At 44.8% G+C, this 20,637-nt stretch overlaps 9 protein-coding genes across 9 annotated transcripts; 4 read left to right on the forward strand and 5 right to left on the reverse strand.

The window, feature by feature from the left end:
- The first annotated feature begins 539 nt into the window (after nt 1–539).
- Nucleotides 540–1,163, forward strand: LOC136350102 (histone H2B). Its single transcript, XM_066301625.1, has one exon. It carries the CDS (start codon nt 715–717, stop codon nt 1,084–1,086), a length of 372 nt encoding a protein of 123 aa, XP_066157722.1. The 5' UTR covers nt 540–714; the 3' UTR covers nt 1,087–1,163.
- Nucleotides 1,164–2,575: 1,412 nt separating this feature from the next.
- On the reverse strand, nt 2,576–3,159 carry LOC136350090 (histone H4). The gene has a single exon (XM_066301610.1). It carries the CDS (start codon nt 2,999–3,001, stop codon nt 2,690–2,692), a length of 312 nt encoding a protein of 103 aa, XP_066157707.1. The 5' UTR covers nt 3,002–3,159; the 3' UTR covers nt 2,576–2,689.
- A 111-nt stretch (nt 3,160–3,270) lies between these two features.
- Nucleotides 3,271–3,972, forward strand: LOC136350089 (histone H3). The gene has a single exon (XM_066301609.1). The coding sequence runs from the start codon at nt 3,392–3,394 to the stop codon at nt 3,800–3,802; it is 411 nt and encodes a 136-aa protein (XP_066157706.1). The 5' UTR covers nt 3,271–3,391; the 3' UTR covers nt 3,803–3,972.
- A 690-nt stretch (nt 3,973–4,662) lies between these two features.
- Nucleotides 4,663–5,294, reverse strand: LOC136350104 (histone H2A). The gene has a single exon (XM_066301628.1). The coding sequence runs from the start codon at nt 5,114–5,116 to the stop codon at nt 4,739–4,741; it is 378 nt and encodes a 125-aa protein (XP_066157725.1). The 5' UTR covers nt 5,117–5,294; the 3' UTR covers nt 4,663–4,738.
- Nucleotides 5,295–7,185: 1,891 nt separating this feature from the next.
- LOC136350103 (histone H2B) lies at nt 7,186–7,818 on the forward strand. Its single transcript, XM_066301627.1, has one exon. The coding sequence runs from the start codon at nt 7,370–7,372 to the stop codon at nt 7,739–7,741; it is 372 nt and encodes a 123-aa protein (XP_066157724.1). The 5' UTR covers nt 7,186–7,369; the 3' UTR covers nt 7,742–7,818.
- A 1,406-nt stretch (nt 7,819–9,224) lies between these two features.
- Nucleotides 9,225–9,814, reverse strand: LOC136350091 (histone H4). The gene has a single exon (XM_066301611.1). It carries the CDS (start codon nt 9,663–9,665, stop codon nt 9,354–9,356), a length of 312 nt encoding a protein of 103 aa, XP_066157708.1. The 5' UTR covers nt 9,666–9,814; the 3' UTR covers nt 9,225–9,353.
- Nucleotides 9,815–15,577: 5,763 nt separating this feature from the next.
- Nucleotides 15,578–16,137, reverse strand: LOC136350101 (histone H4). Its single transcript, XM_066301624.1, has one exon. It carries the CDS (start codon nt 16,006–16,008, stop codon nt 15,697–15,699), a length of 312 nt encoding a protein of 103 aa, XP_066157721.1. The 5' UTR covers nt 16,009–16,137; the 3' UTR covers nt 15,578–15,696.
- Nucleotides 16,138–16,258: 121 nt separating this feature from the next.
- LOC136350099 (histone H3) lies at nt 16,259–17,012 on the forward strand. Its single transcript, XM_066301622.1, has one exon. The coding sequence runs from the start codon at nt 16,446–16,448 to the stop codon at nt 16,854–16,856; it is 411 nt and encodes a 136-aa protein (XP_066157719.1). The 5' UTR covers nt 16,259–16,445; the 3' UTR covers nt 16,857–17,012.
- A 1,021-nt stretch (nt 17,013–18,033) lies between these two features.
- On the reverse strand, nt 18,034–18,582 carry LOC136350100 (histone H2A-like). Its single transcript, XM_066301623.1, has one exon. The coding sequence runs from the start codon at nt 18,484–18,486 to the stop codon at nt 18,109–18,111; it is 378 nt and encodes a 125-aa protein (XP_066157720.1). The 5' UTR covers nt 18,487–18,582; the 3' UTR covers nt 18,034–18,108.
- Nucleotides 18,583–20,637: the final 2,055 nt, after the last annotated feature.

The raw sequence follows: 20,637 nt of genomic DNA on the forward strand, positions 1-20,637 counted from the left end.
ACTAATTAAAAATCTATTTTTACAGGATTTATTCTTTCAGGACATTAATTAAAAATTTCATTTACAGGATTTATTTTACAGGACTTGTAAAAAAGGCCTTCACAACGATGTATGAACAAGGACCGAAAGCAATTCGGGACTTTGACATCATCGTCTGTGAAATAAGACCAAAAAGAGCCGTCAAACAAAAATGGACCACAACAACAACATAAAAGATGCTAGAAAATCCCTCGTCGGCGGGAAAATTCTAGTCAAAGATCAGGGGGGGACCTAAACCATCTCCCCTCAAAAGAGGAAAAAGGATCCCAAAGAGATGACTGAGTAAGAAGCGACGGTCCCGCTTGTCTCTCTTCACCACAGGTCAAAACAAAGCGACCCAAAATCGAGATCGAGGTTGTTCGGGCACGGGCTCGAAAACTTCTTAAAACACGGGGATTTTTTAGTGGGTGAAAACCCCACACAGGCTGGTGCACGGGCACCAGTATCGTCTTACCGACAAGATTTTTTGCCCCAGGGTCGCGCCCCTAAAAAACCGCCAACCCTTCATTGTGATAATATCCTCGTCGCGTTCGGAAGTCCTCCTCGTTCGCGCCCGTTCTATTTGTGCTTTTCTCTGTGTGCGTGTGTGTTTTGTGCGTTTGTGTGGACGCGTGATCGTTCGTGTTTCTTTTTTCTTTTTTTGTTGATTTTGTTTTCGCGTGTGCGCGCGTAATTATGCCGCCGAAAACGAGTGGAAAAGCAGCGAAGAAAGCCGGCAAGGCTCAGAAGAACATATCGAAGACCGACAAGAAGAAGAAACGCAGGAGGAAGGAGAGCTACGCGATTTACATCTACAAGGTACTGAAACAAGTTCATCCCGACACCGGAATCTCCAGCAAGGCCATGTCGATCATGAATTCTTTCGTGAACGACATTTTCGAACGGATAGCCGCCGAAGCGTCTCGATTGGCTCACTACAACAAGAGATCGACGATTACCAGCAGGGAAATACAAACTGCCGTTCGATTGTTGTTGCCCGGTGAGTTGGCCAAGCACGCCGTGAGCGAAGGTACGAAAGCCGTCACCAAATATACCAGTTCGAAATGAACGCGATCGTTCGATCCGTCCGTCCTCGCCCGACGAGGACGACAAAACAAGAAAATCGGCTCTTTTAAGGGCCACAATTTATTTAAAATAAAAGAAAATCGACTTGTTGTGTTTTTATTATTATTATTTTCTTCTTCTTCCCGACAGATAGATAGGATATCGTTTCAGGTTAGTTCGGATCGGTCCAGGTTAGTTGATTTTTGCCAAAACAAAAAAAAAAAACGTATCTACGTGCGTTCCGTGGCAAAAACTTTACTTTTGTTACCTCAAACAAACAATTTGGGAAATCTACGACGTGGATTTTACCGAAACGAAAACCGTCAGAATGCGAAAAAAGACGATTTCGTCGGTGTTACGAGAGTCGTCGAGCGCGAGTAGGCTGGACGGCACCGGTACGTGTTTCGATCTTTCGGGTTTCCTCCTTTAATTATTTACACGCCCTTCCGACGCACACGTATTTTTTTTTAACGTGATAAAATCGAGTTAGGCACGACGAAGGAACGTTAAAAAAAAATAATAATATTAAATAAATAACAAATAATCAAATAAAAAGGGAAAAACAAACGATGTCATAGATTTTCTTTTTAAAAAAGACGTTTCGTGGCTCTTAAAAGAACCGTTTTTTTTTTGTTTCAAGTTTCTCTCACACACGCAAGCTGTGAGATTCGTGAATGACGATCACCGATCATCCTTCGGTTCGGAAATTACGGACACACAAACACACGCGCGAATTAGTTAAAGCGAAATCGAGAAATTATCACCACAAATATGATCCCCGCACGAACCGATGCTGCGCGCGCTTACCTGCCGGCACGCGAGACGAAGTGCAACTGTGGCTCCGCGACCCCAGACGCGTCGAGAGTATATCAAAAAGGACGGACGGAGGACTGAACGGCACGGCTTAGACGAAAGACGGCTCGGGACTCTTCTTACGACGTCGAAGCGTCGGCGTCTTTCCTAAATTTACGTACTTACGTCCGTGCACGTTTAAATATCTAGACGGACGAACGATCTAGACGACGGGGCGGGGAAAAAAACCGAGAACCCACGTCGAAAAAACGAAAAAAAATACGAGAAAATCGACTTTCTTTTCGAAAGTGACGCGTCGCGGCCCTCGAAAGAACCGATTTATCGAGTTTTTCGCGCGTCAGATTCGGCACGACGGCCGCCGATCCTTCCGTTCGCGAATCACAGGAACACGCGCCACCCACGAGAATCGATCAAAACGAAAACGAGAAACGTTCACGACCGATATCGCGGCACGAAGTGGCGCGCGTACCAACGGCACGCGAGACCAGACGGAACTGTGGCTCCGCGACCTCGTAAAATCCGGGTGTATATCAAAAAGGACGGACGGAGGACTGAACGGTACGTCGATAAATTATCTAGGAAAATAGGTTTTAAGGAAACTAATAACGATAATAAAAAAAAAAACAAACAAACAAAACACTTGGTAATAGATTTTCTCTTTAAAAAGATCTGTCGTGGCTCTTAAAAGAACCGATTTTTTTCTTTGTAAATTTGTAGTTACCTGTTTTCCGTTTTTCCTGGCGCGACAGCACACACACACAAACACCACAGGAACTTTTTAACTGCCACAAATCTAACCTCCGAATCCGTAGAGCGTGCGTCCCTGGCGTTTCAAAGCGTACACGACATCCATGGCAGTGACGGTCTTTCGTTTCGCGTGTTCCGTGTAAGTGACGGCATCTCTGATTACGTTTTCCAAAAATACCTTCAAAACTCCGCGGGTTTCTTCGTAGATCAAACCCGATATACGTTTCACGCCGCCTCGTCTCGCCAATCGTCGAATTGCCGGTTTCGTGATGCCTTGGATGTTGTCTCGAAGCACTTTACGATGACGCTTGGCACCCCCTTTTCCCAGACCCTTTCCGCCCTTGCCTCTGCCAGTCATCTCGCTATTCGACGAAGTAGGACACGAACGACACACACACACACACAAACACAAACGCGAACAGTAAAAAACGCTAACTTCACCGCCAAAAACTACACTACACGGAGAACAACTTAACGAGCGTCGACGAACAAATTGAACAAGAATGATCGAAAAATTCAAAAACGCGTCATATTTACGTGCGATTTCGAAGCTCCGCCCCCGCCGAGTCGAAATCCACCAATGGCGTCGCGAGGCGATTCAACAAAACTAGTACGACAAATCGAGCGCGACGTTATTTTCGTTTCGACCGTCGTGCCGTTCGTCGTTAATTAGTCGCGTTTATCGTTAAAGTTTTTAGTTTCGCGTTTGTGTGTGTGTGTGTTTCGGTTGGTGTTTTGTGAAAGAAAAATGGCTCGCACGAAACAGACGGCGCGTAAATCCACGGGAGGAAAAGCTCCGAGAAAACAATTGGCCACGAAAGCGGCGAGGAAAAGTGCTCCGGCCACGGGCGGCGTGAAGAAACCTCATCGTTACAGACCGGGTACGGTGGCTTTGCGAGAAATTCGTCGTTATCAGAAGAGCACGGAACTTCTAATCAGAAAATTGCCGTTTCAACGTCTCGTCAGGGAGATAGCTCAGGATTTCAAGACGGATCTCCGTTTCCAAAGTTCCGCGGTGATGGCTTTGCAAGAAGCCAGCGAGGCCTATCTCGTGGGTTTGTTCGAAGATACGAATTTGTGCGCGATCCACGCGAAACGCGTAACAATCATGCCGAAGGACATACAATTGGCGAGACGCATCAGAGGTGAAAGGGCTTAAACGAAATACAATACACAAGGTAAGCGAACTTCCTACCGTCATTCTTTCATTTCTTGTCGTCGTCGTGAATAAAGTGTGCGGTTTTCAAACGAGGGAGTTCGTCCTGTACGAGAAAACCCTACCCAACCCAACCCAAACAAAAACGGTTCTTTTTAGAACCACAAAACTAACTACGAAAGAGAAAATCGTTCGATAATTCCACTCGTCGTAAATGTAAAATTAAAATATTTTCAAATAGTTCACAGCGAGTACACTGGACGGCACCGGTATCGTCGAAAAATAAAAATTCCAAATCGACTTCGACGAGACGCCGGTACCGACCAGTCTACTCACGGTACGTAACTGCAACAATCTTTGACAATTTGGCATCGCACTTTCGTAAAGCTTTGCAATTTCCTCGTACCACTGTTATTATTATTATTTTTATCATTCGTTACGGAAAGTAAGCTCTACACAACGTAGAAAAATAGGTAAAAACGGTTCTTTTGAGAACCACAAAACTAACTACGGAAGAGAAAATCGTTTCGATAATTCCCACTCGTCGTAAATATAAAAATCAAATATTTCCTATTACTTTAGCTCGAGTACACTGGACGGCACCGGTACCGTTAAAAATGAAAAATTCCAAATCAAGTTCGACGAGACGCCGGTACCGACCAGTCTACTCGCGGTACGAATCTGGGAAATAAAATAGCGTCCGAAGACGTTAAACGACGAAATTTTGTAGGTTTTCTCGAGGTCGAAACGATCGTTCTCGTACACAAAAGTAGGAAAATAAATTAAATAAATTTCTGGACGCAATTCGATTTTCTTTTATTGATAATAACGTTTTGGTCCTTAAAAGGACCGGTTTTCATTAGTTTGTTTTTTTTTTTCGTTGTTCTTTCGGGTTACCGATCGAACAAAAACAAAAAAAAACAAAAAAAAAAGAAGAAATTACTTGGTTTTGCTGTCGGTCTTCTTCGGTAAAAGTACCGCCTGAATGTTCGGTAATACACCTCCCTGGGCGATCGTCACTCCGGACAGAAGTTTGTTCAGTTCCTCGTCGTTCCTTATGGCCAATTGCAAGTGTCTGGGAATGATACGGGTTTTCTTGTTGTCCCTCGCCGCGTTACCGGCCAATTCCAACACCTCGGCTGCCAAATATTCCATTACGGCGGCCAAATATACCGGAGCTCCGGCTCCCACTCGTTCGGCATAATTTCCCTTGCGAAGTAAACGATGAATCCTTCCCACTGGAAACTGCAAACCGGCACGGCTGGAACGCGACTTTGCCTTTCCCTTCACTTTACCACCTTTTCCTCGTCCGGACATTTTCTTCTTTTTTCTTTAGCGAACGAACACGACGAGCACAGCGAAAATACGCACACACACACACACAACGACGAAACGAAAAATCAAAAGCTAACCCCGCACGGCAAGTAAGAAAAAATATCGACGACTACGCCACGAAGCACGACAACGACGACGAACCGTTACAATAGAATGAACGGCAAAATTTTTTTTTTTTTTTTTTTTTTTTTTTTTTTTTTTTTTTTAGGGGCGCGACCCTGGGGCAAAAAATCTTGTCGGTAAGACGATACTGGTGCCCGTGCACCAGCCTGTGTGGGGTTTTCACCCACTAAAAAATCCCCGTGTTTTGAGAAGTTTTCGAGCCCGTGCCCGAACAACCTCGATCTCGGTTTTGGGTCGCTTTGTTTTGACCTGTGTTTAAGAGAGACAAGCGGGACCGTCGCTTCTTACTCAGTCATCTCTTTGGGATCCTTTTTCCTCTTTTGAGGGGAGATGGTTTAGGTCCCCCCCTGATCTTTGGCTAGAATTTTCCCGCCGACGAGGGATTTTCTAGCATCTTTTATGTTGTTGTTGTGGTCCATTTTTGTTTGTCGGCTCTTTTTGGTCTTATTTCACAGTCGATGATGTCAAAGTCCCGAATTGCTTTCGGTCCTTGTTCATACATCGTTGTGAAGGCCTTTTTTACAAGTCCTGTAAAATAAGTCCTGAAAATAAATTTTTGATTAGTGTCCTGAAAGAATAAATCCTGTAAAAATAGATTTTTAATTAGTGTCCTGAAAAGAATTTTTATGGTTAGTGTTCTGAAATTAATAAATTTTTATTAGTGTCCTGAAAAGAATAATTTTTATTAGTGTCCTGAAAAGAAAATTTTTATTAGTGTCCTGTTTGTTGGCTCCCTATTGTCATCCATTGTCCAGAAGTTGGTGTCGTGGCCTCTTGTGTGGGATGGCATCCTCCAGTTGGTAGTCCGTTGCCTTCCTGATCAGTTCGTTGGTGTGGTCTTCCGTGGTTTGGAACGTCTTGGTGGCATGGCTTCTAATGACTTCCGTCATCGACGTATAGTTGAGGTCCCTTCTGATTGTCTCGTTGCTGACGTACCAAGGCGCGTTTAGAATCGTCCTCAGTGCAATGTTTTCCACTGCCTGCAGGCGTTTTAGGTGCGACTTGGCTGCATACCCCCATGCTGTTGATGCGTACGTCAGTTGTGGTTGGATCACTGTCTTGACCAGTGTGATCTTGTTCCTAAGGGGTAGTTTGGACTTACTGCTGATCATCGGATAGAGCTTCGCCCTTGTCATCTTTGCCCTTTGTCTGGTCTTCTCAATGTGTTGCTTCCACGTGAGCTTCTCGTCCATGTGTACTCCAAGGTACGTAACGTTGTTGCTCCATTGTACTGGCTTCTGTTGGATCATCACTTTGTCCTCCGTCTTGAGCTTCTTCCTACGGGTGAAAACTATGGCCTGTGTTTTCTCGGCGTTGGCGTTGATCTTCCACTTGGCGAACCATTTTTCCAGCGCTGTGACTTCTTGTTGCAGGTACTTGACTAGCTGTTTTCCGTTGCCAGATCGAGCTAGTATTGCCGTGTCGTCCGCGTATAGGGCCAGTTCCGTCCTTTCCGTCCTGGGGGGGTCCGACACGTAGACGTTGTAGAGGAACGGCGACAGTACCGCTCCCTGGGGTACTCCTGCTTCTATGGTCCTGAGGGTTGAGTAGCATCCGTCTAGCTTGACGCGGAATTCCCTGTCAGAGAGGAAAGATTGTACTAACTTGACCAGTGGTACCGGGAGTCCGGAGTCCAACAGTCTCACTAGCAGTCCTCTGTGCCATACACTGTCAAAGGCCTTCGCGACGTCCAGCAGTATTGCTCCTGTGGCTTGTCTCTTGTTGAAGCTCTCGGTCACGTGCTCCACCATTCGCAGCACTTGTAGTTCGGTCGAGTGCTGCTTCCTGAATCCAAATAACGGCAAAATTCTAAAACGCACCGTATTTACGTGAAACGACGCGACCAACGAAATCCCTCCGTTCGTCGAAACGACGATGGGCGGGGCTTGTTAAGGGACTCGCTCGTCACATAAATACACGTGTTCTGGGGCCGCCAACCCTTCATTGTGATAATATCCTCGTCGCGTTCGGAAGTCCTCCTCGTTCGCGCCCGTTCTATTTGTGCTTTTCTCTGTGTGCGTGTGTGTTTTGTGCGTTTGTGTGGACGCGTGATCGTTCGTGTTTCTTTTTTCTTTTTTTGTTGATTTTGTTTTCGCGTGTGCGCGCGTAATTATGCCGCCGAAAACGAGTGGAAAAGCAGCGAAGAAAGCCGGCAAGGCTCAGAAGAACATATCGAAGACCGACAAGAAGAAGAAACGCAGGAGGAAGGAGAGCTACGCGATTTACATCTACAAGGTACTGAAACAAGTTCATCCCGACACCGGAATCTCCAGCAAGGCCATGTCGATCATGAATTCTTTCGTGAACGACATTTTCGAACGGATAGCCGCCGAAGCGTCTCGATTGGCTCACTACAACAAGAGATCGACGATTACCAGCAGGGAAATACAAACTGCCGTTCGATTGTTGTTGCCCGGTGAGTTGGCCAAGCACGCCGTGAGCGAAGGTACGAAAGCCGTCACCAAATATACCAGTTCGAAATGAACGCGATCGTTCGATCCGTCCGTCCTCGCCCGACGAGGACGACAAAACAAGAAAATCGGCTCTTTTAAGGGCCACAATTTATTTAAAATAAAAGAAAATCGACTTGTTGTGTTTTTATTATTATTATTTTCTTCTTCTTCCCGACAGATAGATAGGATATCGTTTCAGGTTAGTTCGGATCGGTCCAGGTTAGTTGATTTTTGCCAAAACAAAAAAAAAACGTATCTACGTGCGTTCCGTGGCAAAAACTTTACTTTTGTTACCTCAAACAAACAATTTGGGAAATCTACGACGTGGATTTTACCGAAACGAAAACCGTCAGAATGCGAAAAAAGACGATTTCGTCGGCGTTACTAGAGTCGTCGAGCGCGAGTAGGCTGGACGGCACCGGTACGTGTTTCGATCTTTCGGGTTTCCTCCTTTAATTAATTACACGCCCTTCCAACGCACACGTATTTTTTTTAACGTGATAAAATCGAGTAAGACACGACGAAGGAACGTTAAAAAAAAATAATAATATTAAATAAATAACAAATAATCAAACAAAAAGGGAAAAACAAACGATGTCATAGATTTTCTTTTTAAAAAAGACGTTTCGTGGCTCTTAAAAGAACCGTTTTTTTTTGTTTTAAGTTTCTCTCACGCACACAAGCTGTGAGATTCGTGAATGACGATCACCGATCATCCTTCGGTTCGGAAATTACGCACACACACACAAACACACGCGCGAATTAGTTAAAGCGAAATCGAGAAATTATCACCACAAATATGATCCCCGCACGAACCGATGCTGCGCGCGCTTACCTGCCGGCACGCGAGACGAAGTGCAACTGTGGCTCCGCGACCCCAGACGCGTCGAGAGTATATCAAAAAGGACGGACGGAGGACTGAACGGCACGGCTTAGACGAAAGACGGCTCGGGACTCGTCTTACGACGTCGAAGCGTCGGCGTCTTTCCTAAATTTACGTACTTACGTCCGTGCACGTTTAAATATCTTGACGGAAGAACGATCTAGACGACGGGGCGGGGAAAAAAACCGAGAACCCACGTCGAAAAAACGAAAAAAAATACGAGAAAATCGACTTTCTTTTCGAAAGTGACGCGTCGCGGCCCTCGAAAGAACCGATTTATCGAGTTTTTCGCGCGTCAGATTCGGCACGACGGCCGCCGATCCTTCCGTTCGCGAATCACAGGAACACGCGCCACCCACGAGAATCGATCAAAACGAAAACGAGAAACGTTCACGACCGATATCGCGGCACGAAGTGGCGCGCGTACCAACGGCACGCGAGACCAGACGGAACTGTGGCTCCGCGACCTCGTAAAATCCGGGTGTATATCAAAAAGGACGGACGGAGGACTGAACGGTACGTCGATAAATTATCTAGGAAAATAGGTTTTAAGGAAACTAATAACGATAATAAAAAAAAAACAAACAAACAAAACACTTGGTAATAGATTTTCTCTTTAAAAAGATCTGTCGTGGCTCTTAAAAGAACCGATTTTTTTCTTTGTAAATTTGTAGTTACCTGTTTTCCGTTTTTCCTGGCGCGACAGCACACACACACACAAACACACAAACACCACGGGAACTTTTTAACTGCCGCAAATCTAACCTCCGAATCCGTAGAGCGTGCGTCCCTGGCGTTTCAAAGCGTACACGACATCCATGGCAGTGACGGTCTTTCGTTTCGCGTGTTCCGTGTAAGTGACGGCATCTCTGATTACGTTTTCCAAAAATACCTTCAAAACTCCGCGAGTTTCTTCGTAGATCAAACCCGATATACGTTTCACGCCGCCTCGTCTCGCCAATCGTCGAATTGCCGGTTTCGTGATGCCTTGGATGTTGTCTCGAAGCACTTTACGATGACGCTTGGCACCCCCTTTTCCCAGACCCTTTCCGCCCTTGCCTCTGCCAGTCATCTCGCTATTCGACGAAGTAGGACACGAACGACACACACACACACAAACACAAACGCGAACAATAAAAAACGCTAAATTCACCGCCAAAAACTACACTACACGGAGAACAACGTAACGAGCGTCGACGAACAAATTGAACAAGAATGATCGAAAAATTTTTTTTTTTTTTTTTTTTTTGGGGACGCGACCCCGGGGATAAAAAATCTTGCCGGAAGACGATACTGGTGCCCGTGCATCCAGCCTGTGTGGGGTTTCACCCACTAAAAAACCCCGTAAATGCAAAGAAAAATTGAGTAAACTCAATTTATTCTTAATCGCGCTTTTTGGGTCGCTTTTGTGTTGGGTCGTTAATTATCAGAGTCAAACGGTATCACCGCTCTTTGCTCTGTAATCTTAATTGGGCCCTTGCGTACCTCTTTCCGGGAATTCCATGTTATTCCCGAGGACTTTGGCTATTGTTGACCCGCCGACTGGGTTTTATTGCCATCTTCATTGTCCTTTTTGCGCTTTCTGTGTTGCCGGCTGTGTTCCTTCGGAATTTATCTTTTATTGCAGCAATGAGTTTAAAGTACCAGAACGGCTATCTGGTCTTTTTAACTTCATTACTGCAGAAGGTTTTGGTTCCTTGTCCTCGTTTTTTATTACAAGACTTTTGGCTCGCAGATCCTATGCAGTTTGGTTTTAGTACCCTTAACCGTTGTCAAACAATTGGTGTTTGGGTCTTTTGTACGGAATTTTATATTCCGTACTATAGTCCGTTGCCGCTTTAATTAGCTCGTTCGGGTGGTCTTCTGCTTCTTGGAATATCTTCGTTGCATGTTTCTTCATTACGTCGGTCATCGTTTCATATTTGAGGTCCTCTTTGATTCTTTGGTTGCTAACATACCATGGCGCGTTTATTGCTGTCCTTAAGGCAATATTTTCAACTGCTTGGAGTTTCTTTAATTGCCAATTGGATACATGTCCCCATGCGGACGATGCATATGTTAGCTGTGGTTGAATCACGGTTTTAACTAGCGTGATTTTATTTTTGAGCGGCAACTTGGACTTTCTGCTTATCATAGGATAAATTTTGGCCCTTGTCATCCTTGCTTTGTTTCTTGTTTTGTTAATGTGGTCTTTCCATGTAAGTTTTTCGTCCATATCTACTCCCAAGTACGTGACTTTTTTGGTCCACTGTATTTGTTTGTTGTAAATTCTTACTGTGTCTTCTGTCTTGATTTTTTGTTTCCTTGTGAAAACAATGGCTTGGGTTTTATCAGCGTTTATTTTGATTTTCCATTTGGAAAACCATTTTTCTAGCTGTGTCATTTCTTCTTGTAAGAACCTGGTTAGTAGTTTTCCATTCCACGATCTTGCAAGTATTGCAGTATCATCTGCATACATTGCCAGTTGAGTGTTTTGAGTCCTCGGTGGATCTGATACAAATACATTGTATAGGAACGGGGATAGTACGGCTCCTTGCGGAACTCCCGCTTCAATTGTCCTGTACGTTGAGTAGTTGCTGTTTAATTTGACTCTGAATTTCCTGTTGTCGAGGAAGGATTGAACTAGCTTGACTAGCGGTACTGGGAGTCCTGATTCCAACAGTCTCACCAACAATCCTCTATGCCATACGCTGTCGAATGCCTTTTCGATGTCCAACAGTATTGCTCCTGCCGCTCTTTTCCTGTTGAAAGATTCTGAGATGTACTCGACCATTCTAAGGACTTGTAGTTCAGTCGAATGTTGTTTCCTAAATCCGAACTGTTCCTGTGGGATAATTTTGAGCTCTTCCTCGCTCTCTTTTAATCTGGCTAGTATTATTTTTTCCACTACTTTCCCCATGAGTGGTAGTATACTAATTGGTCTGTAGCTTTGTGGTAGCTTGTGATTTTTTCCCGGTTTTGGGAACAGAATTATATCTGCTTTTTTCCAGTTTGTCGGAAAATGCCTTTTTCTCAGGACCGCATTTGCGATATTCACTAATGCGGCTACCCCTCGATTTGGCAATTCCTTCAATGCCTGGTTCCCTATTTGGTCGCATCCTGGTGCTTTCTTGATTTGTAGCTGTTTCAGGATGCCTTTTATTTCCTTTGGCGTGACTTGCCTAATGGCTTCTTCGTCCCGTGTCTTGTCTAGGTTGTAGATTCATTTATTCACTTCCTCTTCCCATTTTTTTGCTTCTTGGTCCTGGTTTTTATTTTCCTTGAATTGATTTTCTAGGCTGTCCGCAAATACCTCTGCTTTGTCTTCAGAAGTATATACTATTCCATGTTTTCCTTGTATAGGTGGCATTGGTTTTCTCTCTGTTTTAATGGCTTTTAGTGTTTTCCACATACTCCTATCCTGTGGGTCAAGGGATTTCAAATGTTCCTGCCATTGTTCTTCCTTGTGTTCCTGTAGTGCTGCTTTTACTCTCCTGTTCAGCTGATACAAGGCATTTTTGTCCGCCTGGGCGTGTGTTTTAAATGCTTTTTTCTTAGCATGTCTTCTTAGCTGTATCAGTTGTTTTGTATCCTCGGAAATTCCCGCTAGATAATTTCTTATTTTAGGTTTTCTTCTTATTTTTGTGCTTGTTTCCAGCGCAGCTTTTATGTCCGTTTCTAGTTGTGAAACGGCATTTTCTATTTCGGCTTTACTTTCGAGTTTGCCGATTTTTGATAGGTTTTCCTGCAAGTTTTTCTTGTATTTCCTCCAGTTAGTCCTTTTCGTAATTATTGTATCCTCGGTTGGAATTCCTTCTCCTAAGACCACTATTATGGGATTATGGTCAGATGATCCTTCATGAATTACGCTAATTTCAGCTTCTACTTCTAGATCTCTGATTAGCATAATATCCAACACGTCTGTGTTTCCGTTTGAGGAATAATGGGTGGATTCTTCAGATGACATTACTGTGATGTCATCCCTTTTTTCCAGTAACTTTTTGAGTTGCCTTCCATTGTCATTTGTTACTTTACTATGCCAATTTTGCGATTTGGCATTAAAATCTCCAATAGCGATGTATTGTCCGCTTTCTCTGTCGAACAATGCTTTCTCAACATCTTCAGGTAGCAATTTCGGTTTCGGAGGGTGATAGCACGATGCTATTCGTAACCGTCCCCTCGCATTGTTTACCTCGATTGCGGTGGTGTCCATGATGACCGTATTTATCGGTGGTAATTGCTCGTGCTGCATGCCGTTTTTTATTAGAATTGCTGACCCTCGGGTTCCCGGCTTTTCGTTATCCTTTCTGTATATTTTATAGCCTGGGATTTTTATATCATCCTCCGGTTTTAATTTCGTTTCTTGAATTGCAGCTATATCGATATTTAGGCGTTCTAATATCTCCTGCAATTCGTTTTTCCGCCCTTTCATACCATTTATGTTCCATGATATGATCTGCAATGAAGAAGGGGTTTTCTGGTGTGAATCCATTAACCTTGTATTTTAGGCAAATTTGCGAAGAATGCACTCATTGCTGAATACATTGTCTGCATTTGTTTGAGAGCCTGTTGGAAATCTACTGGCTCTTCATTTTTCTGGGCTTTTTTCGGGTTATTTTTGGCTACTCCTGCGTAGCTCATTCCTGTCTTGAACGGTGGTGGGGGGGGGGCAACTTTTAATTGTTGTTTCTCCACTTTTTTGACCACTGATTTGACTTGATTTGTGGTTTGCTTAGTCGGTTGGGGGACTTCCTTGCATCCCTTATAGCTGGCTGGGTGGGGGCCTCCGCAGTTTGCGCATTTAGCCGGGATATTCCTGGCTTTTTTACAATCACCGCTGTGGTGATTTTCTCCGCACTTTACGCACTTAACTAGTGCGGTACAGTGCATTTGCGAGTGCCCGAACTTCTGGCACCTGTGGCATTGTGTCGGGCCTTTTGGCTGTCTTTGCGCCTCCACTTTTACGCTGAGGTTGCAGCAGTATTTCACTCCGTATACTTTGTCCTTATCCTCTTTGTTTACTTGGACTAATACAAGTCCAAGGGTACGTTTGTCCACGCGACTTTTCATTCGCTGGACGGAGCAGGGGGTGATTCCTTGACTGGTTAGATCGATTTTTATTTGTTCTTCCGTGATGTTTATGGGTAGAAGACCAATTACTACCCTCACTTTTTTATCCTCTGGTAGACTGTACGTATGGAACTCTCTCTTGTCGTCCCTCAAAAGTCGTGCCATTGCTCTATAGTCCTCGGCAGTGTTTGGTGAAATGACTACACCTTTGCTTGTCATTTTGGCTTTATTATAGCCAATTTTCTTAGACCGTAATCTGTTGCAGACTACGGTCCAGTCCTGTGAATTTGCGATCACGATAGGGGGGATCTTTTGTTTTTTTGGTTGATCGGTTTCAGTTGTGTCAGCAGCCCGGCTTGGTCCTGGCTGATTTAGCTCTATCGCCTTTTTCTCTTTTTTTTGCTCGTCTTTTTGTTCTTTTTGTATGAGCCTAAAGTCCATCTGCATCTCTTCATCTTCCACCAATTCAGGGATTTCTGGCTCGAACGATTTGGCAGCGCTTTCTTCTTCTTCTAATTTTTCGATTGTCCTCTTCTTCTTTCTTTGTGAGCTAGCCACGGCTTCGTTGGTCCTCTCCATCCTGTCCATTTTTTCTTCGAGTCTCTTCATCGTTTCTAGCAGCTCGAAGTTGGTTTTTTGGAGGTCCTTTACTAACCCCTGAAGCTCCATTATCCTCCTATCCTTGTCCTGGTTTTGTTCATAGAGGTGCTGGTTCATTAAGAACAGCGCCTCCGGGTCCTTTTTTAGTTCCATGGCAACCATGGCCCTTTCTTCTACTATCTTTCTTGATTCGGCCATTTTATTGGCCCAATCATTTATGGTAGCACTTCTCTGTAAAAAATTAATATTAAATCCTGAAAAGAATGAGTTACTTACACTCTCTTGTGTTTAAAAACACAAGAGAATCCTGCAGCTTTTCTTTAACCGCGAATAATTGGTTTCCGGCCGATTTTCACCTATCGAAGGTGAAGTCGTTCGAAGACCGATTTATTCCGGCCGATTTACAATGGCGACGGTCGGCTCGATCGAGTCAGTTGGCCGTTACGGTACTAGCGGCACTCCAATTGGAATGTCGGGTTGTTCCGATTGGCCAATAAAACTCGGGGTCGGATTCGCTACGGTGCCCAGGTAATGGGCACTGGGGTCGCTTTCACTCGCGTTTTTCGCCGATTTGTTGCGGTACGTTTTATTGGGGGATCCCAATTATACGATGCGCTATTAACTAACGAAGTTAGCGAGATCTGGCACGTCTGTTCTTCACGAAGGATCGATCTGAACTCTATCGTGGCTCCGCGACCCCAGACACGTCGAGAGTATATCAAAAAGGACGGACGGAGGACTGAACGGCACGGCTTAGACGAAAGACGGCTCGGGACTCTTCTTACGACGTCGAAGCGTCGGCGTCTTTCCTAAATTTACGTACTTGCGTCCGTGCACGTTTAAATATCTAGACGGACGAACGATCTAGACGACGGGGCGGGGAAAAAAACCGAGAACCCACGTCGAAAAAACGAAAAAAAATACGAGAAAATCGACTTTCTTTTCGAAAGTGACGCGTCGCGGCCCTCGAAAGAACCGATTTATCGAGTTTTTCGCGCGTCAGATTCGGCACGACGGCCGCCGATCCTTCCGTTCGCGAATCACAGGAACACGCGCCACCCACGAGAATCGATCAAAACGAAAACGAGAAACGTTCACGACCGATATCGCGGCACGAAGTGGCGCGCGTACCAACGGCACGCGAGACCAGACGGAACTGTGGCTCCGCGACCTCGTAAAATCCGGGTGTATATCAAAAAGGACGGACGGAGGACTGAACGGTACGTCGATAAATTATCTAGGAAAATAGGTTTTAAGGAAACTAATAACGATAATAAAAAAAAAACAAACAAACAAAACACTTGGTAATAGATTTTCTCTTTAAAAAGATCTGTCGTGGCTCTTAAAAGAACCGATTTTTTTCTTTGTAAATTTGTAGTTACCTGTTTTCCGTTTTTCCTGGCGCGACAGCACACACACACAAACACCACAGGAACTTTTTAACTGCCGCAAATCTAACCTCCGAATCCGTAGAGCGTGCGTCCCTGGCGTTTCAAAGCGTACACGACATCCATGGCAGTGACGGTCTTTCGTTTCGCGTGTTCCGTGTAAGTGACGGCATCTCTGATTACGTTTTCCAAAAATACCTTCAAAACTCCGCGGGTTTCTTCGTAGATCAAACCCGATATACGTTTCACGCCGCCTCGTCTCGCCAATCGTCGAATTGCCGGTTTCGTGATGCCTTGAATGTTGTCTCGAAGCACTTTACGATGACGCTTGGCACCCCCTTTTCCCAGACCCTTTCCGCCCTTGCCTCTGCCAGTCATCTCGATCTTCGACGAAGTAGGAAACGAACGACACAAACACAAACGCGAACACTAAAAAACGATAACTTCACCGCCAAACTACACGACACGGAGAACGACGTAACGAGTGTCGACGAACAAATTGAACAAGAATGATCGAAAAATTCAAAAACGCGTCATATTTACGTGCGATTTCGAAGCTCCGCCCCCGCCGAGTCGGTCTCCGCCAATGGCGTCGCGAGGCGATTCAACAAAACTAGTACGACAAATCGAGCGCGACGTTATTTTCGTTTCGACCGTCGTGCCGTTCGTCGATAGTAGTAACGTTCGTTCGTTGTCGATTTCTCTGTGTGTGTGTAGCTGCTTTTTTAGTGATTGTGTTTGTGTTTGTGCGTTTGATTCGTGAAATTTTTAATTCGTTCGTTCGTCGCGCGAAGTGAAAAAAAAAAAAAAGGAAGATGGCTCGTACTAAACAGACCGCGCGTAAATCCACGGGAGGAAAAGCTCCGAGGAAACAGTTGGCCACGAAGGCGGCGAGGAAAAGTGCTCCGGCCACGGGCGGCGTGAAGAAACCTCATCGTTACAGACCCGGTACGGTGGCTTTGCGAGAAATTCGTCGTTATCAAAAAAGCACCGAACTTCTAATCAGAAAATTGCCGTTTCAACGTCTCGTCAGGGAGATAGCTCAGGATTTCAAGACGGATCTTCGTTTCCAAAGTTCCGCGGTGATGGCTTTGCAAGAAGCCAGCGAGGCCTATCTCGTGGGTCTGTTCGAGGATACGAATTTGTGCGCGATCCACGCGAAACGCGTAACCATCATGCCGAAGGACATTCAATTGGCGAGACGCATCAGAGGTGAAAGGGCTTAAACGAAATACACAAGGTAAGCGAACTTCCTACCGTCATTCTTTCATTTCTTCTGAATAAAGTGTGCGGTTTTCAAACGAGGGAGTTCGTCCTGTACGAGAAAACCCTACCCAACCCAACCCAAACAAAAACGGTTCTTTTTAGAACCACAAAACTAACTACGAAAGAGAAAATCGTTCGTTAATTCCACTTGTCGTAAATGTAAAATTAAAATATTTTCAAATAGATCACAGCGAGTACACTGGACGGCACCGGTATCGTCGAAAAATAAAAATTCCAAATCGACTTCGACGAGACGCCGGTACCGACCAGTCTACTCACGGTACGTAACTGCAACAATCTTTGACAATTTGGCATCGCACTTTCGTAAAGCTTTGCAATTTCCTCGTACCACTGTTATTATTATTATTTTTATCATTCATTACGGAAAGTAAGCTCTACACAACGTACAAAAATAGGTAAAAACGGTTCTTTTTAGAACCACAAAACTAACTACGAAAGAGAAAATCGTTCGATAATTCCACTCGTCGTAAATGTAAAAGTAAAATATTTTCAAATAGTTCACAGCGAGTACACTGGACGGCACCGGTATCGTCGAAAAATAAAAATTCCAAGTCGACTTCGACGACACTCCGGTACCGACCAGTCTACTCACGCTACGAAACTGCAACAATCTTCGACAATTTGGCATCGCACTTTCGTAAAGCTTCGCAATTTCCTCGTACCACTGTTATTATTATTATTTTTATCATTCGTTACGGAAAGTAAGCTCTACACAACGTAGAAAAATAGGTAAAAACGGTTCTTTTGAGAACCACAAAACTAACTACGGAAGAGAAAATCGTTTCGATAATTCCCACTCGTCGTAAATATAAAAATCAAATATTTCCTATTACTTTAGCTCGAGTACACTGGACGGCACCGGTATCGTTAAAAATGAAAAATTCCAAATCAAGTTCGACGAGACGCCGGTACCGACCAGTCTACTCGCACTACGAATCTGGGAAATAAAATAACCACCGAAGACGTTAAACGACGAAATTTTGTAGGTTTTCTCGTCGAAACGATCGTTCTCGTACACAAAAGTAGGAAAATAAATTAAATAAATTTCTGGACGCAATTCGATTTTCTTTTATTGATAATAACGTTTTGGTCCTTAAAAGGACCGGTTTTCATTAGTTTGTTTTTTTTTTCGTCGTTCTTTCGGGTTACCGATCGAACAAAAACAAAAAAAAACAAAAAAAAAAGAAGAAATTACTTGGTTTTGTTGTCGGTCTTCTTCGGTAAAAGTACCGCCTGAATGTTCGGTAATACACCTCCCTGGGCGATCGTCACTCCGGACAGAAGTTTGTTCAGTTCCTCGTCGTTCCTTATGGCCAATTGCAAGTGTCTGGGAATGATACGGGTTTTCTTGTTGTCCCTCGCCGCGTTACCGGCCAATTCCAACACCTCGGCTGCCAAATATTCCATTACGGCGGCCAAATATACCGGAGCTCCGGCTCCCACTCGTTCGGCATAATTTCCCTTGCGAAGTAAACGGTGAATCCTTCCCACTGGAAACTGCAAACCGGCACGGCTGGAACGCGACTTTGCCTTTCCCTTCACTTTACCAACTTTTCCTCGTCCGGACATTTTCTTCTTTTTTTTTGTTTAGCGAACGAACACGACGAGCACTGCAAAAATACGCACACACACAACGACGAAACGAAAAATCAAAAGCTAACCCCGCACGACAAGTAAGAAAAAATATCGACGACTACGCCACGAAGCACTTTTTTTTTTTTTTTTTTTTTGGGGACGCGACCCCGGGGTAAAAAATCTTGTCGGTAAGACGTACCGGTGCCCGTGCACCGGCCTGTGTGGGGTTTTCACCCACTAAAAAACCCCCGTGTCTGCAGGGATTTTTCGGGCCTCCGGTACCCGAAAATTCCCAATCTCGCTTTTTGGGCCGCTTTTGTTTTGATCTCCGATTTTTCCGGCCAAGCGGGATTCCGCTTCTTGCCTCGGTATCGGTCTAGACCTCTTTTTGAGTGCCTCTCTTAGGAGGTGACAAAGTCTTTACGACTAAGTCGCCCCCCAGGATCTTTGGCTTGAGTCACCCCGCCGACTTGGGGTTCTTCTGCCCTCTTCTGTCCGTCTGGACGCTTCTTTCTTCGTCGGCCGTTTTCCTTTTTTGGATTTTTAGTTTCCAGCGATGGGTCCAAAGTAACAGAATGCTATCTGGTCTTCTTCCTTCCTTCGTTGCATTTTTACCTATTTGGTTCTTTGTTTTTCCTTTCGGTCATTGACTCGTGTCTGTGTGATCGTTCCTTATTTGTCATCCGTTTTCCAGCAACTGATGTCTTGGTCTCTTAAATGGTCTGGCATTTTCCGGCCTGTAGTTGGTTGATTCTCTGATCAGCTCGTTCGGGTGTTGTTTCGTTTCTTGGAACAATTTGATGGCATGGTCTTTTATGACTTCGGTCATCGATCTGTAATTTAAATCTTTCCTTATCCTGTCATTGCTAACGAACCAGGGTGCTCCGAGAGCCGTTCTCAGTGCAATGTTTTCCACTGCCTGAAGACTCTTTAGGTACGTCCTGGCTGCATAGCCCCATGCTGCCGATGCATAAGTTAGCTGCGGTTGGATGATCGTCTTGACGAGCGTGATCTTATTTTTCAGGGGAAGTTTGGACTTCCTCCTTATCATTGGGTACAGTATCGCCCTTGTCGCTTTTGCCTTTTTCCTGGTTTTCTCCACGTGGTCCTTCCACGTCAGCTTTTCGTCCATGTCTACGCCTAGGTACGTGACTTTTTGGCTCCACGGAATTTGCTCGTTTTGGATCTCCAGTCGGTTTTCCGTCCTGATTTTTCTCCTTCTTCGTTTGAAGACTATGGCCTGCGTTTTTTCTGCGTTTATCGCTATTTTCCATCTGGAAAACCACTTTTCCAAGATCCTGAGCTCTTCTTGCAAATAGCCCACCAGCATAGTCCCGTTCCAGGATCTAGCCAGTATCGCCGTGTCATCGGCGTACAATGCCAATTGCGTATGTGCCGTCCTAGGGGGATCCGATACGTAGACGTTATACAAGAAGGGGGACAGTACCGCTCCCTGAGGTACTCCCGCTTCTATCATCCTGTACGTGGAATGATGTTTTTGGTTCAATTTTGTCCGGAAGGTCCTGTTTCGAAGAAAAGACTCGACAAGTTTGACCAGCGAGATTTTGAATCCCGCGTTTATCATCTTCACTAGCAGGCCTTTGTGCCAAACTCTGTCGAATGCTTTGGGTACGTCCAACAGTACTGCTCCAGCAGCCTGTTTCCTGTTAAAGCTGTCTGCTATAAATTCAGTTATTCTCAGCACCTGAAGTTCCGTAGAATGGGATTTTCTAAATCCAAACTGCTCTTGCGGGATGATTTTTAAAACCTCCTCGCAGTCTCTTAATCTTTTTAGAATCACTCTCTCCACGATCTTTCCCATATGAGGCAGGAGACTTATGGGTCGATAGTTCTGCGGGAAAAGGTGATTCTTCCCTGGTTTCGGCAGCAGGATGATATCAGCTTTTTTCCAGTTTTCCGGGAAGTGCCGCAGCCTCAGGACCGCATTGGTGATGTTCACCAACGCGGCTATCCCTCGCCTCGGCAACTTCTTCAGAATCTAGTTGCTGATCTGATCACATCCTGGTGCTTTTCTATTTTTCAGGTGCCGGATGATCTCGCTTATTTCGTTCGGCGTTGCATGCCTGATAACTTCGTTATCTTCCATAGTTTGCATTTGTCCGAAACGTCTTTCTATTTCTCCTT

This window comes from Euwallacea fornicatus, unplaced genomic scaffold (assembly GCF_040115645.1).
Source record: "Euwallacea fornicatus isolate EFF26 unplaced genomic scaffold, ASM4011564v1 scaffold_110, whole genome shotgun sequence".
NCBI classification, from domain to species: Eukaryota; Metazoa; Arthropoda; class Insecta; order Coleoptera; family Curculionidae; genus Euwallacea; species Euwallacea fornicatus.

Coding starts and splice junctions, on each gene's coding strand:
- LOC136350102 (XM_066301625.1), top strand. CDS start 715: ATGCCGCCGAAAACGAGTGGAAAAGCAGCGAAGAAAGCCGGCAAGGCT.
- LOC136350099 (XM_066301622.1), top strand. CDS start 16,446: ATGGCTCGTACTAAACAGACCGCGCGTAAATCCACGGGAGGAAAAGCT.
- LOC136350089 (XM_066301609.1), top strand. CDS start 3,392: ATGGCTCGCACGAAACAGACGGCGCGTAAATCCACGGGAGGAAAAGCT.
- LOC136350100 (XM_066301623.1), bottom strand. CDS start 18,486: ATGTCCGGACGAGGAAAAGTTGGTAAAGTGAAGGGAAAGGCAAAGTCG.
- LOC136350101 (XM_066301624.1), bottom strand. CDS start 16,008: ATGACTGGCAGAGGCAAGGGCGGAAAGGGTCTGGGAAAAGGGGGTGCC.
- LOC136350091 (XM_066301611.1), bottom strand. CDS start 9,665: ATGACTGGCAGAGGCAAGGGCGGAAAGGGTCTGGGAAAAGGGGGTGCC.
- LOC136350103 (XM_066301627.1), top strand. CDS start 7,370: ATGCCGCCGAAAACGAGTGGAAAAGCAGCGAAGAAAGCCGGCAAGGCT.
- LOC136350104 (XM_066301628.1), bottom strand. CDS start 5,116: ATGTCCGGACGAGGAAAAGGTGGTAAAGTGAAGGGAAAGGCAAAGTCG.
- LOC136350090 (XM_066301610.1), bottom strand. CDS start 3,001: ATGACTGGCAGAGGCAAGGGCGGAAAGGGTCTGGGAAAAGGGGGTGCC.